This window comes from Ischnura elegans, chromosome 11 (assembly GCF_921293095.1).
Source record: "Ischnura elegans chromosome 11, ioIscEleg1.1, whole genome shotgun sequence".
In the NCBI taxonomy this organism is placed as follows: Eukaryota; Metazoa; Arthropoda; class Insecta; order Odonata; family Coenagrionidae; genus Ischnura; species Ischnura elegans.
The window spans coordinates 19,039,227-19,059,061 of record NC_060256.1 but is presented as its reverse complement, the minus strand read 5'-3'; the positions used below and the strand labels follow the sequence as shown (position 1 = coordinate 19,059,061).

Here is a 19,835-nt window from a genome sequence, read left to right as displayed (position 1 = left end):
ATCAAACTATTATAACAGTTCCAGTTCAACGGAACATTTCACTTTTAAAAAATCGAATCGAACACCCTCCTCTCCTGTTCATAAAAAAATACATAAAAAGTCATACAGAACAAAACATCCTTTCACATTGTGATGATATAGGAATACCAGTATTACACTGGATAAAAGTATATCAACTATAGCTTGAGAGCTCACTAACAGCGTCACAATCGTGAAAATAAATTTACTCAACGTGAAGTCATGTCGGAGGGTGCGTTCCGAAACTTGAGCGACCAATCCACTCGACCCCACTTTTGTCTTGAACTACATTCGTCTTGGCTTATTCATTATGAATGGGTCTTTCAGACGGATTTATCTCCCCTCATTCTTTCACTACACATTCCAGCCCGCACGACCCACGATACAGAAACTTTACGCCAGCCCAAATTCCCACTATGAATTTCGCAAATATCTCTTTTATACCGTTTACCTTCTCTTTTCAATCCCCCGTCGAATAGTCTTCTTCTCTCCAGTTTCGAGAAACAACTGCAAAGCCTTTCATTCTGATACTCACCTTTTTGTAAATGTTGCATTTTTTTAAACATCATTGTTATTTATGAGATTAATTTCACACTTCTTTTTATCATAGTTAAATAATTTATTATTTATTATTAAAAGGCCTTAGTGCTGTTTTTGATTTTAAATAATAAATAAATTACAATCTTAAGATCATTTAACAATGGGCACGGAATTTCCCAAGTTAGAACTGCATTAATTTCGAAAATGGCGTAGAATTGTGCGAATGTATGAACGAAATTAGAACAGGGGCTATTTTGCAATCTCACGTCCACGCATTCTCACATGTGCTCTAGCAATTCACCTCTTTACACGACGCAATTTTGACTGCGCCTTCGTACACACTTCAGATTGTGCAAGTACGTGCCTCGTGTAAAACGGTCTTTGCACTTTGTACCCCGCTATACTGCACTAGCTCAGATCCAGTTCTATTTTCCTCTTAGTCATTTGGATGATCTTCATGACAAAAGTCAAACAGAGTGACATTCACCCAAATTTAACGAATAAAATTAAAGGAAATTAGTGCTGAATCAATACATGTAAATTCTAACCAATAGAAGTAAACTTTTATAAAAAGTAACGATCGAATTAAATTGTAAATACATTTAAAATTGTTAATTTCAATCGTAAATTTGATTTAATCGCTAATTCCAACTTTGGTAATGTCTTTTTCATGATGAATCGATTCCATGAAATCGCGCCAAAAACCGCCAATTAGTTCCAAATTTATATTATTCAGATATGCGCAATAAGGCCGCATCATGTATAACGCGCATATGCATTGAGAACACTTAGCATAATGAGATCATTTATTTTCATTCTTGACTCCTGTTTCCACTCTATTTCGACCGATCTAGATTTCAACACATAATGACATTTTCAAGGTTTCTACATAATTACGCCGGAAACTGTATCTTATAATGAGTACACCGTGTTCATCAAATTCAGTCAAAGTCACTACGGACTTCTGCGGAAGTACCGTTCTCTAGGAAAGTACGAAGTTACCTCAAAGTTGTCTCGCACGCCCACTTTTAAGTATTCCATTGTAAAACTTCATATGTATTTTCTTCTGACAGGCCCAATAAGTCTGAAGATTTCACAACAAAAGAATGGTAACAAAGTCACATTCACGATCTTTAACCGATACTCGAATTCTCTGAGCGAAAACAAACGGCTTAAGGCTTAATAGACTGTTTTAAGATATCACAGCTCGCTACCATTGAATGCGAGAGGAACGGTGAGCAAATATCTAAATTCAAGCCACGTGAAAAGATTTATTTTCCCTTTATACAGTCAAGCAAGATTGACCAAACATTCCATGAACTACTATGACAATGACTGTGACTGATTCGCAGTTGAAGTGGCAGCCAGCAGCTCCCGGTTTCAACATTTTAAAAACACGAAAACGACATCGCATTCGATCCACTTTCACCCAAGACGCCCACCAAGATCGATGTTGGCACAAGTCCCGAGGAATCGGAGGCACAGTCGTCTCAAATGGGAAAGTTAGGGACAACAAACCTCCGTGAACGCCAACACAATGCTTAGCGATAAGTTTTAAGCACGCCGGAGAACACGCGATGCGCATTTGGCCATGATGGAAGCAAGTTATGGTCGCTTAGCAGCAAACAAGCAAGATATGGAGGCTAAGGAACTTATTGGTGCAGGTAAAAACTCATAGTTTTTTAAATAATTAAGTAATTAGCAAAGAATTTGGAACTGTGCTGAGGGCTCCTAGTGTGTGCTGCTCCCTGGCGGTCCGTAGTGTAACTATGCCTTGCACCATAATATTTCAAGGTAGACAAGACTATTTTGGGCTATTTTGGAATCGGTTGCCATGAATATCTCAAAATCAATAAAAATTGATAAACATCAATGGGTGATTTCCATTCATCGACACAAGTCAACTTGCGTCGCGGTTTTCGTGTTCCATTCAATGAATGTCGCCGACTCTAGTGATACAAGTCAACAAACGATTTCGCGCAGGAGTTGGAGGGTTATAAACAGTTCCCGTGAGTCGCATGAATGGAAAGCACCCAATATGTTTCTCAGCCCTCCATATACGTCTGGGCTTTATTTTGTGTCAAATTGCAAGAATTTTTACTAGGTGGTAATACTGGTTGTGCCTCCGGGAAATATATCGGGAGAAGAAAGAAAGGAAAAGAAGTTGTTTAGTTTGGTGCTCCACAATAAACTGCAAAAATAAATTCGGGATGAAAGAAAAGCATAGCCTTTTCAGCTTCCCGAAAGATCCAGTCGGGTAGATAAGTGTTTTTTTGTAACTGCTGGCTAGTCTTACACCTCATACATTGATCGGAAAAAATATTTCTTGGATGTCCATTTTTGCTAGTGCCTGCAATTTATAAGACTGAATGCGCTACAAAAATTCCCATGAAACTAGGAAGTTATATGCGGTAGTGGAATCGATTAAATACAAGAAAAGTATTAAAAATGGTAAATATGCCTTTTACTTTATAGGTAACAAACGCAATTCCTGAGTAAGTAACCATAAATAGCAATGACTTTGAAGAAACAATGGCAACAAAACAAAAAACAAAATTCGGCATTTCAGAGCTTCAGGAGAACATTACCAATTCGATTCCACGATCCATCTTCATTCATTTTAAATGTTAAATGCACACAGATTCTGAAGATTTATTTCACTGGTGGATATAAAAATAGATCAAAATTCAAACGAGCTAACTGTCGAGGTAATCTTCGATAACGATTCACTGAAACTAGCAGCGAACTTTACAGACCACCAAAAAGGATTCGGATAATTAGTTTTAGTTCAAAAACTGATGAACTTTAACTGTTACTCACATAAAACGTGTAGGGGTAATTGTTGACAGCTATGAGCATTTGTGGATATCCAAAAACATAAACAGCAACAAAAAAAGATAGGATGGTAATAAAATAATCTTAGCACATCTGCTAACATTAATGTAAACAATATTTGTTCCTCTAATAAACCAACCTAGATTGCGACAAGATACTGACTTCCTAACAGTCAAAATAAATGTAAGAAAAAATGAAAAATTTTCATTAACAAACTTTTTTCACGTTTGACCACTTGAACTGAAACTACTTTTTGGTTTACTTTTATTTCTACGTGAGTCAATTTCTAAAGGATCATAAATAATTTCCTGATAGAAACAAAAACAAAGTTTTATCTTCAGAAATACAATATTTGATTCATATTCTTCAACATTTTACGATTTGAAAATTATATGTACTATGCATAAACCACGATTTTTGATTTTTTTGGTTGCGGTGCCATCGTTACTTTCATGGCAATTCTAGGAACTTATCTCCTTATTTAATTTTATTTTTTGAAAATTCGAGAAATGTTGATCGAATTGAGCTGAAACTATTAAAAAAATTAATTACAATCAGACATTAATCTTTCTTCAAAAGTTCAGAGTTCTAACTTACCGCAAAGTAAGTAAAAAATCGATTGCAAAATTTCACTGAATCAGGCACACACCAAGTGAAGTAAAGAAAATACGTTAAAAATATGAATAATATCACGAAGCACAAAGGTTAAGAAAACACTCCATCGCAAATATCACGAAGCTTGTATCGCCGTTAAAGGGACGTAGTTCCTTCATACCGAGGCTGAATCTATAACATGAAAACTACGCATGTTCGCGTGTAAGCAATTCAAATTCGCGTTAAGTCGAGGAATGGTTCACTTGGTTTTAAAGCGACGTATAAAATCTTAAGCGTGCCATTTCACAGAGGTAAATACGTCGTGAATTAAAATAACACGCATCGTCTCTGCGAATAAAGCTGAGATAGGCTATAAAAACAGACCCGCGGAAGAAATCTCAAGTGCTTGAGCAGTAACAGCGAGCGTGCTGATATGTGAGAACTTACTCGTAAACGAAAGCTCTAGCTGTTTGACTATCTTGGAGACTCCGTGGTGCCATCTCAGAGCGATTTAGGTAAACGTTGCAGACAAAATAACAGCAAACAAAATAACATTTGTTGAACAGAGTTCAATGTACATTCATACGAAATAGAATACTTTCAGCAAAGATAGTTAATATTTTTAAGTCCACTGCTTACTTCTTCCAGATACGCTCTATAATCAAGGTGTGACTGGACGAGTGCGAAATAGCACCTCTTCTACTTTTTCATGCTAAAATCTTCTCAGGACACGCTTGACGAATCCCAGCTTCTTCAGGGATCTACCATAGGTATATATTTCTTGTATGCATCCCCCACGATAAATACGAAGTTATCGTAACTCCCAAATACTTCACTGCATTCGTCGTCTTTATGTTACTACCATTTACAAAATACTCACGAGGGCAGTTGGATGACCTTCGCAAAAAATGCACCGCCGTTCATTTGTCCTGATGAAGTTCTAGACCCAACTCTTGGCTCCACTAATAAACGTTGTTTAACCCTATTAGTCATAAAGCCCATTAAAATGGACGTGACATAAAGGGAATTCTTACTCCTTAATTAGTGTATCTGTCGATATTATCCAATACATAGCACACAACATTAACTGCAAGATTGATAGCCAAACGTTTTGGAATTAACTTTGATAAGACCAAATACAAAGTAAAATAGAAAATGTAAATTTCTACCGAAAAGAGGAATTTTTTAATCTGTAAGAGTTAAATCCGACGATATAATTTCAAAGTCAGAGTGATCACTAAGTTCGCGATAGATGACGGCGTAATTTGATTCGCTTGATTTCCTCAGCGACGTTCAACAAAGGCATCTGGTTTCTTTCTCATTCTCCTTCCAGTACTTTTCCTTGAATTTTCCCGTCGAAATATTGGCCCTTGAATCTGTCGAAAAGCTAATCAAAGATTATTTATCATCGGCTCAGAAGGCAGCAACGGATGATGAAGCTAATGGGTAGGGATGATAGTCGGATGAGTTCAAAAATGTTATCAGTGATGATAGAACATACACCCTACAGATCAAAGTCAATGCAACATTATTTCACTTGGAACTTTTTTGTCAATTGATATTGAATTATGAATATTAACTGGATAAAAAGCGATAAACTATTGAATTGGCAGAAATGGTACGTTAATAGTATTCTAAAAAGCTTCTAATTATATCAGGATGGAAAATTGGTTTCCATCGACTCATGCGGATCAAGAAAATTTTGAAATTAGCTTTTAAAGATTACAAAAGGCATGACTAATTCGACTGACCAATATTTTGTATGAGCAATGTATTTTTCAATCCCAAAAAACATTAGGGGCATTTACTTACGGAAGAAAAGGCAGAGATGATAACCTGACAATACATTTAGGTCGTAAAGTGGAGCCATGAGAATCTTGTACATACCTGTAAAAAATAAATTTACGTTAAACTTTACAGCACTTAAAGAAAGACACACTATCAGCAACAAAAGTTTTTTTAAATACTAATGAAATATACGATATGAGATACACCATAAAATGTGGGTTGGTTACATTATCACACGCTGAAAAACAAAATACTTTTTAATTTAAAATAATATAAATAACTCAGCAATGAGCAAACTGATTTAATTATGAATCATGAAAAAATGGTTAAATGTAATTGGTAACGGCTTATGTAACCGAGACTTTAAACTAAGAAGACATATTTTTCCGCAAATCCCAATAATTCAGTGTTATATTATCAGATTCAAAAGGGTACATATAAAAAACAAGTTATCACTACCTGAATATTTTTATTCAATTAAATGAAAACTCATTATACTTTCACAATTAAGGGATACTAAAAGGAAGGCGTTTGGTTGAGTAACTTCTAGAAATGATCCCGAAACGTAAGGACGCCTTAGACGCGATCCCGAGATTCCGCGTTTCACTTATTCGTTGATAGATGCCGCTCTGCGTAAAAAGAATTTCGTAAACATGTTAGAATAACTTTATTATTATTTCGGCTGATGTGATCTTAAGATAAGCATACGAAACGCTACTTCCAAAGTTGTTACCATCATTAAGGGGGCATCATTAAGGAACTCCCAATCCGCCCTGTTGAAATCTTGATTTTTGTTGCCACTTTGGGGGCAGACTTTTGTTAACCATTTACATGCACGGTGGGTGAAAAGTGAAAACACAACTCGAGGCTGACTGTAAAATATTCCACCGATATTTTCGGTGTGATTACCCTTAATTAAGTGTAGAAGAGTACCGGTCGCAAGTTGCTAACTCCATTAGGTTCGTGGTTCAAGTAGAATGGCCACATGATCATCCTCTCTCTCTTTTCGCGGACAGAATGCGGAGAAGCGCCGCCAACACAGATCGAAGCTTAGGACAGATTCTTTAGCGCACCTGGTCCAAGTAAGAATAACGTGATGTACATTTCGTGTTTGAACGAGGTCTTTCGCATTAGCACAGCGGGAGAAGAGATAAGCCTACGGGATTTTGAGGGCAAGGCAAGGAAGTGAATTAGCGGTGTGCACGTAACGAAAGATAAGCTCCAGCATTTTCGTGTAATTCACTTAGGGAGCACAAGAGGGGGTAGTTGGAGTAGGACTTGGCGTTGTTTTGATATCGACTGCATTAGATCAGGGTGGATAGGCTCGAGTGGGAGAAACCATGCCTATGGAGATGGTAATTAGGATTTATCTCCACTCCGTGTGCCCGGGTTCAAATCCCAGCGGTGACGGGGAATCTCTAGATCTGCCCGATCCCTTTTAAGTACTTCGTAGAGGGCACTTCACGTATCTGTCCGTCGGATGGGATATAAAGCTGTGGTCTTCTTGGCGCCTTTAGAGTAGACTAATATTGGAGTAGACTAATTTCAACTCTGGGTTTCTCTCCATCCTTCCTTTCATTGTAGTAATAATGATTTTTCTAATGGCGCTTCAAAGAAATAGGCCATTTAGCATAGTCTCTCATGTTTAATAGTTTCGTTTTTTCTTACCAATAAGGAACTCATTACATACTGTTGCATCCATACCATATAAATAACATTTTAATCCTTCAAAAAAAAAGCACTACGCGACTTGCTTCGTTAATATTTCTGAAAATGGTCTTTAGCTGCTCGTCTATTTTGTGTTTTCCGCCCAAAAACCTCTACTGCTCACACACGGATGACATATGCCTCACAGTAAACGGCAAATCACAGGTGTCATAACAAGGTGGTATTTTTTTCCTCCGTGTAAAGAGAGGAGTGCAGGAGGGCGGCGTAGTCGATCCTTAAGCGCCTTACATACCGGAACTATATACCTTTTATATATCTATGTTTACATCCTACTCCAATATCCATGCAAAGGGACATTCGGAGAGCATATTGAGGAATGAGCCGCATGATGGAATGAGTCATCTATTAGCGTGGGTAATAAGTAATGCGAGGGTAATAAGTGTTTTGGCTAGCTAAATTTTGGTTATTCTTCAGCTCCTTAGCGATATTTTGTTATCATTTGGAAGAAGAAACAAACCTTGACACCTTTTAATTGGGAAACGCTTCATACGACGAAAGCATGCGATTAAAAAATCCTTGTTTAACATTGTAGTACTTCATAATAAAAATACTATTTCTAATGATGAAATACAAATATTCAAAATACTTATGAACAACTAAAACGTATTGGCAATGTTTCACAAATATTTTCTTATCAGAAGATGTCACCTCACGAAAATACAAAAGGTCGGATGAATAAAAATGTTTTTGGAAAAAAACAGGAAGTCTTTAGTATTCCACTAGATTCAGTCAAAATTAACTCTCCATAACCTAAATACTAATATGCATAGAATAGAAGTAAATCAATATAAGTGACATAGAAACTTTCCTATTTAAGAAAAGTAAAGCACCTTTTACATTAAAAACGCACGGTATTCCTACTTAAACATCTGCATAAATTTGCGAAGTTAACTGAAATACTTGTGAAATGAGATGACTACATTTCATCAACACACTGTTTTTTACCAATATCACCTAAATCATTTATAGTTGGCATTTATAGTTATATCGTTTTCTGAGATTTTCGACAAATAAACAAGTATTTCTAACAGAAATCTGTAGAAATCAAATGATTTTTAGGGCAATGCACAAAATGGTTAAATTATATGTACTTCCTTCAGATAAAGAGTTTAAAATGAAGGGTATGGGGTTCTTTCATTTACATTTTCACTGAAGTGGAATTCACTTCATTTGTCATCTTCTTAATCCTTAGAAGATGGGGATGGTGGCGGGATTTCCTTCGTAAGCTTGTATTTACATTCAGTAGTCGTCGTGAGCCACTCCAAGAAACTAAAAAAAGTTAAACCTCATTCAACTCTTCAAAGAGGTGGAACTGAAGTTCCGCTCCATCGATTTTGAGAGGAAACGAAGGTGGAATTCCGCACCGTGGCTTCTTCTCGCGTCAAAGTGATCAATAAGTCCAAAAATAAAACCTACTTACGATGTCCTCCACCGCAACCCAATCTTTTCCACGAAAGGGAAAAATTTCGGTTTCCTTCCATGGACCCATGTGAGTGAATGACCTTTAGCCAGCATTCTTCCAGGAAACCCAAGTAACAATAATTAGAATTCTTCATTTAACACTTAAAAACTTCCTATGACGTTTCAAACGAGCGAAATCATAAAATTTCAGTAAAATACCTTAAGTATCGAAAAACTCTTTCAAGTAACTCTTTAATACTCCATTAAGAGTCTTGAAACTTATCTTTAGATTAATTATGTTTTCAGCTATGGGAAATCAACACCTCACCTAGATTTGGAGACTAATTCGCCTAAATTTGGTCTCCTTCAACGGATGAAAATATACTCAAATTTAATGACCTACAGACAAAATGGTTTTGCCATTAAAAACGAATACTAAGAGGTTTGGTGCCTCATAAGGTACAATCGTTACTTTCAAAATGTACCCATTGATAATTACAAGCTATTACAAAAAAAGCCCAGTAGTCCTTTACCTGCCTGTATAATTACTTTACCTAAATATGTTAGAGAAAATGAATAACCAGAATCCAATGTAAGAATAATTTTTTCTAAAGATAGAGAAAATTATGTTGTTTTTTTTTTTACTTTTTATGATGTTTCATGGAGTTTAGGTCATTGGCCTAAACTCCATGAAACATCATAAAAAGTTAATTGAACAAGGTCAAGAATAGAAGAGGAAAAGTAGTAATATACTAATTGAGAAAATTATGTTATATTTCGAATCCCTTACCGATTACTAGATGAAATCTATTTAAAGCCAAGGAATGGCAACTATACAAAGCAGGTCTAGGTGACTCTATGATGCAGGCGATGATTCTTTCTGAATAGTGCTATCGCCTAGAGGCAGGTGGCATAGAAACGGTGAAAGAAAATAGAAGGACTTGCAACTCGCCTTGCGCAACCCATTCCGAACGAAAAATAAGCAAAACAGATCTCACGCAATCAAGAGGTTCGCAATGCAAGTGCGCGAGAAGATATGACACGCTGTAACAAGCGCCTCTTGCTTCACGAATACGGTCATACCCAACAATCGCAATGCACTAAACGACTTCTGTCGATGGAAGGGAAAAATAAGTTACCACGAAAGAAAAATATTGCTCATTGCCAGTCTCTCATCATTTTCAAATTTAAAAAATAAGTGAAATCTACCTCCTAATTTTCTGAGTTGGTGACGTCACTGGAGTTTCGTCTCATTAACTCATTGCGAGACTCAGTTTGAGATCTTAACCAATGAGAAAGATTTAGGACTCAAGATTAAGTAAGGTTCTGGAATACGGCCCTCAATATCGGCATACGGAATGAATGGAGGCAAATTCTTTGATTCGCAGCCAGAGAGAAACTCATAGCGAGAATACTTGAGGACGAGGTGGAAAATGTCTCTCAAACGGCGTTCACGTTCTCGGGCGAAAGCCATAATCAACGTGCTCGGAATTATAACAAACGCGTTCCTTATTTCACGTCCCCAATGCGGGCTAACCAACCCTATATGCAGTTTTACTCCATCGTATTTTTCAACTGAACCGCGTCATTGGTCTAAAATCATCCTCAATCATCCTCTTGCATACCAACATTCAAGAATTACTACGATGCTGAACGAAGCAATTTTTTTCCAAACAATGTGATAAAGAATAATTCGTGAACAAATAGGGGTTAGAAACGAGGAGGTACACAGAAGAATAGGAAAATAAATAACACTATGGATCACTATACGCCAAAGAATAACTTTACGGTGGGTGGATTGGCAAGGTAATAAGACACAGCAGTAACGTGGGAAACGCACTGGAAGGAAAAATAAAAGGAAAAGTCAGAGACAAGTACCTAGGACAGATCAACGGGGAAGAAAAGCCTCAAAGAGGTAAAAAAAACAGGTTGGGATAAGAAAAAGTCGAGGGCTGCAGTGAACCAATCGTGGGATTGAAATACTGCGAAGGAAATATGGATCGAGAAGCCACCAAAGCAACAACGAGAGATAAGTACACCTAGAACAGATCAAGAAGGATACGGGAGAGAAGAGCCTCAGGGGGGGTGAAATAACTAGCATAGGATAGGGAGAAATGGAGAAATCTTAGAATTACAACATTATGAATGGATGATTTTATGAACCACAGGGCTACGTTAGATTGAGATGCATAGAAATAAAATTGGTGGTAATAAGTACATCTACCATTAAATGGCAACTTAAAAAGTTGAAAAGGAACCCATGAAACTAACTGAAAGGAAAATTCCTACAATTTTCATTATTCATCACATTCAAGCCGCGAAGAGGGAAAATTACTCTTCCAGCACGTCACGATGGCATATAAAAATGATATCATTATATGACCTATAATATATCACTGATGAAATTCATGATGGGATACTAAAGTAGAGCAAGATCATCGCAAATACTTATCTAAAATACGTATGTACTTAAGATAATTAAAGGGACTAGAGGACCTGGTTTTAAAAACCGGACTAGACAAATAAAGTTTCCTCGGCGGAATTTTAGCACAATATGGTTGACAACAGATGTAAAGGAATGGAGGTTGGTAGCCCGCGGTCATTTCCGTAAAAGTCATAAAATCACCTTTAGATAATGCAAAGTATATATAGAAACTACGATTCAATTTGCCTAAAGGCCGTTTTACCCGGGACACGGACTTGCGCAGGATAGAGCTGCATTTATTTCTAAAATGGCGCGGAATTGCGCGAATGCATGAACGAAATTAGAACAGGGGCTATTTTGCCGTCTCGCATCCACGCATTCTCGCATGTGTTCTAGCAATTCACCGCTTTATACGACGCAATTTTGATTGCGCCTTCGCACGTACGTCCGATTGCGCCATTCCGTGTACCGTGTAATACGGCCTTAATAATGCAAAAGCAGCGAACGAATTCCGTAGTTGAAAGGGATTACCTATTGTGTTGACTGCCCTTAAAATAGAGTTTTTTAAAATGAAAAGATCATGGTCGAAAAACAACGAGGTTAAAAATATGGTGTAAACATTACTTTTCTCAGTTAATCTCCACTAATAATGTCTTTTTCCCAGGGCTAACTATTGGTGGGGGTGAGGAACCCCCTTAATGCGCCACCCATCGAATTACAAAAAGACATTCGATATAGACCAGGTGCAAAGTGACGTCACGCCCCCTTTCGCGTCGGAGTAAACAGAAACAATTGAGTGCCCAAGATGGCTGCGCAGAGACCAAAAACTAGAGGCCAACATTGAAATGCCCAACTTTGACACTAAACGGAAAATGGAAAAAGTTAGTTATTACGATAGCAAATGAAATACCTAAAGATGGATTTCACAAAACCATATACCTCTATTTCGTGAGCGCTCAATTTAATGGGAAAAAATGTACATCGAAATGAACTTAAGAAATGAAGACTCAGGAAAGAAAGCTATTAAAAGGACACGATTGATCGTAAAACACGGGATTGGTATACTGAACAGTATTAAACAACTAGCAAATCAAACCCGGAAAAAGATATCGGCTGATGATATTGCGACACATGAACGATCGCCACGTTGTAATAATGCATCGCTTTCATTCATTAACTCATAATATCAACACTGACATCGATACCAGTAATCAATCAAAGCATGGGTTCCACAGTTCTATTTTCCGTTTTCTAACAATCCCGTATATCTATTCTGTAATTGGTCAAGCCTTTCTAACCTGAATACGCATGCGTGCTCACACTTGCGATGAATATTCGAACGATTCGTGATGAATCATTTTATTGAGAAAAGAGGTTATCAATATGGATGCCCACTGCACCGACACACAAGGCCAAATCGCTGAATGAAGATAACACGTCGAGGCCAGACCGCAATAGCGTTCGAGCTTCATTGAATACTTGCTCGACGAAGTGAAAGTGGTACCACGAGACAGAATCCGTAATGCTCATGAAAAGAACTAGTTGAAAGAAGACTTGATGAACGATTCCACAGAAACTATGGATTTATTCGGCTCTCGGAAATGAAACGAATTCTATACATGACTAACAATTTACTAATTTGATACGATCACATTCTGCAATGCATACTTAGCAGATTAGTTTATAGCACAGAACAACCGAAAATTTTTAAATGGAGGAATAGTTACTACTTCTCTTGCTATAAAAGGAAAGTAAAATTTTTTAGCTCGATTCTAACTCGACCAAAATAGAACATCGGATGAAAGTACCAATTCAACAGGAAGCTTAAAAATGTTTACAATTTAATTTTTAATGCAAAGCTTTAAGTAATATTTAAATTAATTACACCATCTTAGGTCAGCATTCTGACTGGTTTGACATAGCGCGGTCTATACTCAACTTTCCTATAAAGTATATTCCAGCGCATGTGATTGAACTCAATGGTCGAAAAATTCACTACGTGGAACATAAGCATTTCAACAACAATAATCTGTGAATAATGCGTTACAAAGATTTCTTGGCCACCTTAGGATTTTGAGTGATTGTAAATATTCTTAGTAAATTTTATAATACAGCGAAGAATGTAACTTACTATATTTTTACCGCCATTTGACATCCTAAGGTGGCAAACAAATCTTTGTAACGTATTAATCACTGATTATTATTAATTATTTTTGAAATATCGTTGTACTTCTGACTCTGATTAATTTCTAACGTAATTAAATAATTGTTCCTCATAGGTCACACATTTAAGCTCATTAAAAGAAATCCAATGTACACGCTATCATGATTCACATTTGGATATAAATAAAATAAACGAATGGGAGCATAAATCATACAATCTAATCACAACTGAAACGAAACAAAGTTCTTGAATCAGTACCCTGTAATTGTAATTCATGACGCGAAGTAGGGATAAAAGTTGATCCCCGATCGATTTTTGAGCTTTGTGAATGACAGGACACCATCTCTTACACTTAATAATCATAAGGGGTGATAAACGCGAAGTTAATCACTGGTATTCTGGACAAGATTAATGTGAGGGGAAGAAGGACACGTTAAATGCAAGTAGTGATCGTTCGTCTTCATTATTTTGATCAGGTAGACGCATTAGGTGGTATTGGAAGACGACATAACTTAAAAATTCGGCCCCATACATTTTTCGATGTTCCCACTTAAGTTCTCTCAAGACGAATGCTTCCATCGCTGAAATCTACTCGCAGTCACCGTCATCGCTGAAAAACCATACTACTTTCAGCGTAAAAATAAACGAAATTCCACATGGAAACACCCACAATATATACATTCCCGACATACTCAGGAAACATCGAGTAAATCAATCCTTCCATTAGTTTGGAAGATGGGATGTAAATTCGTTATTGCCTTTTGTAAAAAGCAGGATAAGGCATAGCACATACGAACGAGTTATCAATACAATGTACGATTGGGAGAACGATAGCGAAAATTTACCGTCCACCCAACTAGTACAAAAGCATGAACATAAAATAGAACCTGCACAAGCATTGTATGGTTTATGCATCCGAACAAGTTTGGTTCCGTGAAATCAGTTCATGCAAATGCACTTAATCTACCTTACTAGGTGAGTAAAAGAAAAATATCCCATTGCAATATCGTGATATAACGCCAAAGTAGCGAAAATACAAATTCCTTCAGAATATAAGTTTTCACGTAAATAATATTTATCGAAAGTCATTTGAACTTGACATTAATATGGCCACTTAAGTCGTAATTACACGCGGAGAATGGTTTGGATTCGTGATGGTAGAGGTCACCTCGGTGGTTTTTATCGGGTTTATACCGTTTTTGCAATTTTGTGTGCTTATTTATTGTTATTTTCCATTTACAAGACAATTATATGCTTGCAATTTATTCAATTTTATAACACTATATTTATTACGCACCCTTTTTTTTGGAGATGCTACCTTATTTTGCGCATCGATGCGCGGGAAAATGTGAATGAACCATGAATGTGTGAATGTCACGTTTGAATGTAGTTCACTGGACACGAATTCGTGTCTTTCAGACATCGTATGAACCCGATTCGTGCCGTGGGGGAGTTGGGTGATATTTGCGGTGTCTATCGGGTATTGATCACATTCCGTAGGTACGCAAGCAGGTCCATACATATCGGAGGCCACCAAAAACGAATCGAATACGTGCCGTGCCGAATAGCACCGAAAGTGTGTGAAACGAGAACTGTAGAGAAACCGACAGGCAATGTAGTGTTACAAGAAACTAAGCGATTCCGGATCCATATTTATATCATATTGTCTTCGTCAACGACTAATGTCCAGGTTGAAGGGCAAAATCGAAAACTTTTACAGGCATTTATTCATTTACACAATACTCTGCCTTAATTAATTACGCGTTTATGTGTCTTTTGTATGTCTTATCCTTATTTTAATCATAAGTAATTATTTAAATTTGTCCTTGTTACGTCAAGGTAAAAAGTAGTTTTAACAAGTTATCTAAATTAATTCAGTAATTGAAAAAAGGCAAGCTTCACAATAGCTATTTCTATTATGAATTCAAAAAAAATAATAATGCCAATAAGAAATTGAAAGTAATTGAAATAATTTCCGTACCAGTAACGACTTGCTCTCAACTATTAGTTTTAAGTTTCCTTTTTCAAATAAACAATACATAACACAGCCTACGGTACACATGCGCCATTTTAAACTTCTTTTCATTAACTGCCTGATTGAGGTGAGTTTTGACTCACCGGTACAGCATTTGCAAACGCGCCTACGGCGCTGACATGTAGTGGATCTTCCTGGAATGTGCCCTACAATATAAGCCGAACCTCATTGTCAAACCCTGTACAATAACATCTTGGAGACATCTGAAGAAATTTCTCGGGGACGCTGACGCCCCTGCAGCCTCCCTCGTCTAACCACCTCCCTTGCCCGCTTTAATATCTTCCTCAGTTTAGGCTCCACGTCTAGCGGCCTTCCGGTTAGAAAGCAAGCTTTTTCGCACGCGCAATTTAAATGCTAACCCATATCGAGTTTTCACTTTTACCTTTTGACCCGTTTGTTGGCAACGGTGATATATTCACGCGCCACTCGGCTCATTTGTCTCCGTTGAGACTGAGAGAGAGATAAAAAAAACAAACGATTGCAAGAAACAAAACGGAATGATGATAATACGTCCGTCGTGGGGCTGCGCGCGCATTGTGCCGGTCTCAGCCGGCGTGTGGCGCGGGCGGGTCTCGCATGAAATTTATCGCCTCGTCGAGGAGGGGGCGCTGAAAGTGGTTTATTCCTTCCTCTGCAGCGGCTTTAAACAGGACGGCACATGGGTGAGCTTTTTCCCACCATCGAGCCGGAGGTGCCGGGAGCGTAATTGGGGAGTCGGCACACATGGTCGCCATGGAGCTGTGTGGAGAACTCCTTTCAAAAAGGGGGCTACATAGAAGAGAACCCATCCCATCTCTTACAAGGTCCATTTCCGCAGTCACTTCAGTCAATTTATATTCGTTTTTCGAAACGGTCGATTTTCAATCGGTATTCAAAAACGTGCGCAGCGCGACGATAAGCGGAGAGCATTGTTTTCTAATATTTTCCATGAGTTCTTTCGTTAACACTAAACGAGTCTTTTTCAATAAAATGGTTCAGTTTAAACGAAATTTTCTTTGATATTTCACTATTACTCATAGCACTGCTTTTTTACATAACGCGACCCGGGTTTCGATGAATTATGATCATCTTCAGGCTTAAATTATGATCTATTTATCTTATTATTGCTACCTAGCAACCAAACGGAGGAAGAGATGAATTTTAAAACGGACGCCGGAATAGGGGAAAAGGATGGGTAAAGATATTCGTTTATCAGAGTACTGTCCTGACTTTCAATCATTGTTAAAATTTCCAACGCTCTCTAGAGTTCATTTCACGGTAGTCGTTAAATAATTTTAAAATATTCATCACGAAGTGTTTAGCAAAACTAAAATAATTCATCACGAGTCGTAAATATTTATCGCAATTATGGGCATTCATATGTATTACGTTTACGGAATAGAGATACAGGATTGCTTGAAAACTGAAAAAAATAACTGTGGGGCGCATCCAATGATTGATTAGTGGTATCGATGTCACTGTTGATATTATCAGCTAATGACTGAAATGCATCATTAAAGCGGTACAGTCATCCGTGAGCTAGAAATTGTAAATATTGACACTGTAAAATAGTGATTTATATGGATTACATGATCAAGTAAATAAATTTCGGTTAGCAGCGAATATTTCAACACCTTAATATTAATCTCTGCATTATTCTTTATTTGTTCTACATACTTCATTCGAGGTCTTCCTTTTCCGTTCTTGTTATATACTTGTCCCTCGACGATATTATTCATCTAACCATCATGGGAGTCGCAACCACTCCACTCATTTTTTTTCGCACCATCGGGAATATAAATATCGGTAAACAGCCATAATTAAAGCTAATTTCTACGTCAAATTCGGATCGCTCTGCCCGTCAGCGAAGAGAGTGGCGACTTTTGTAAGCTCATTTAAATGCGGGTGAATGAAAAAATATCTAGTGGTCGACTGAAGAATACTATATTTTTGAGCCCCAGCCGTTTTATAGCAAAAACCATGCAGAACGAATTCGTCTTATGGGAGAAATACTTGACCAAAATAATGATGCTATATTCTATAATTATCTAACGCATGAAAATGATGAGATTAGTGATCAAGAGCTTTTGTCCGAATATTTCCCAGTCCTTATTTTCATTTAATTTCTAACTAAGTTCTCAAGTCCGTTCTTATTCGAGCGATATCGGAGACAAGGTCGATATGAAGGACTGTCGGCACCCCCAACTCCTACTTTATCTCCGACTAAGTCCATGTTTCGAACAAACCACTTGAAAAATAAGCAATGGATCAACTGCGAACAAAAATACTGATCTTATTTTCCAAGATCTATCAAATTTGATGATTAAAGATATTGATTAACCGTCAATTCCAGGGCCTATGGGCCTCCCCTCCTTGGCTACTGTATAGGAGCCATTGTTTTGTATATGATTTTCAGCCGTCATTTCCTTGTTCTCCCAATTTCTCTGGAATCTAAACATTTAATCTTCACGCTACCAATCTATTTCTAGGGATTCGGTCTAAATTGTTTCCGACAGCCAAAGTTTTGCGCTAATGGCTCCATAAACCAACCAATAAGGATTGAAAACAGCCATGATTTTAACGACGGAAAATTATGTAAATCACATTTGAAATACTCTTCTCGGGATACCGCGCGGGTAAGATTATATGAGAGCGCCGAAGTTTCGGGTACCGATTCGATACCCATTCTCACGCCTATTCTTCTTTTTTTGTAGCCGTGAGAATGGGTAGCGAGTCGGTACCCGAAACGTCGGCGCTCTCATATAATCTTACCCGCGCGGTATCCCGAGAAGAGTTTTTACATGTTGTTCGCCGGGAAAGTGTTAAATCATACACATTTGAAATATTTTAACATTAGTACCTAAGCAAAAATTTAAATATATCAACTGAAAATAATAATGCATTCATCTTAAAAAAAACTCTAATAATAACAGTTGGCAGTGTTCTCTTATTTGGACAAAACCACAAGAAATATTTACCGTAAATACTAACGCATGCGTCAAGAAAGATTCATTGTTCATTACTCTAAATATTTAAGATACCCATCAGTCCCATTACTCATTGCACATCAAAGTCACTTTTCCTTTTCTCCTCTCAAATGAACTCAATGGAGTTGATTTCTCTTCAAATCTCCTCAGCACTTCTCGCCTTACTCCATCTACCTTTTGTCTTTCTGTGGCCACTAGATTAATGCAATATCCAGCTCAAACGTTTATTTTTCTCCATCAAATCTATAAATATCACGGTAGATTAGAATTTGGATCATTAAATCATAATAATTTTTCCTTGAACAACGCATCTAATTTTCTAAGATAAATTTGTAGTCAAACACAAAAAGGAAAGCGCGTCACAATTATTGGTCTTATTAACATATTATAAATGGGCTCATCCCACCCATAATTCGACCAAATAATTGGCACAATTCGACAAATAGTCTCTATTAGGAAACGAAACGGAACTCTAAAGTTTTCTGTAATACATTCAAAGTTTTAAAAAATATTGCATTATTGTAAAACTGAATGATAATGGATAAAACTGAAACCCCTGGATGTAGGCCAATGTGTTAGGCAAGAAATGTGTGGCTCTGGATATGGTTACTGCCACCAGGAAGGAATTCACACGTGAGGAAATAAAATGAAATATTGACGCACTCACACAGACACTACAATAAGTGCCATCATCCATAGAAATCCACATCTGACCTATAGATGCTGGCGGGATATCCGGCGAAACTGCCGTCAGATTACAAATAGAAACAACGCGGCGGCAACCCGGAAATAATGAGAGCATCTATCATTTCTCGGCAGAGTGTACGCAAGAAAATCCTGGTTACGTCAAATACTTTTCGTCAAAGATGATCGCAAATTTATAGCACTCCTCATGTCGCTTGAGTCCCGCGTGCGAATCTGATAGCAGCCAAAAATAACCTCCCAACGTGGAAGCCGCCTCATTTCTTGGGACCTCTCTACTTCTCTCGTGTTCTCCTCTGGTTCGGCGGAAGTGAAGTAGCAATCAATTGATGGCCTTCGATGGCCGAGAAAGCCTTCCGACTACAACGCTTATCGACTACTTCCGTGAGATAAGAAACGGGTCAGGGAGGAGAGGTTGGGGAGTGCGGGGGCGTGTTTAGGATGGACTGATAGAAGTTCATTCATACGAAACACTTCCCACAAGGCACTCCCGCTATCGGGCCACTCGCCTCGTTTAATCAGTACCATAGAGTAAGTATACGAGAGTTCGTACACTTACTCTATGTCAGTACGAAGCAGGGATGGCAAGTTAAACGAAACGAAAATGTTTCGTTTCGATCGGGAGGGCGAGGCCAATAT

At 37.7% G+C, this 19,835-nt stretch overlaps 1 protein-coding gene across 4 annotated transcripts in view; it reads right to left on the bottom strand.

Annotated features, from left to right (window-relative positions):
- The window catches only part of LOC124168342 (bcl-2-related ovarian killer protein-like), a 138,949-nt gene that overhangs the window by 57,349 nt on the left and 61,765 nt on the right, over positions 1-19,835 (bottom strand). For 2 of the 4 annotated variants that reach the window (XR_006866917.1, XM_046546527.1), the window contains exon 2: positions 5,800-5,874. The exons of the other annotated variants lie outside the window; for them this stretch is intronic. Coding sequence is in view for 1 of the 2 variants with exons in the window: in XM_046546527.1 (XP_046402483.1) it covers positions 5,800-5,874 (75 nt within the window). In the remaining variant the exon portion in view is untranslated. The remainder of the gene's footprint in view (positions 1-5,799; positions 5,875-19,835) is intronic. 4 annotated transcript variants of the gene reach the window in all.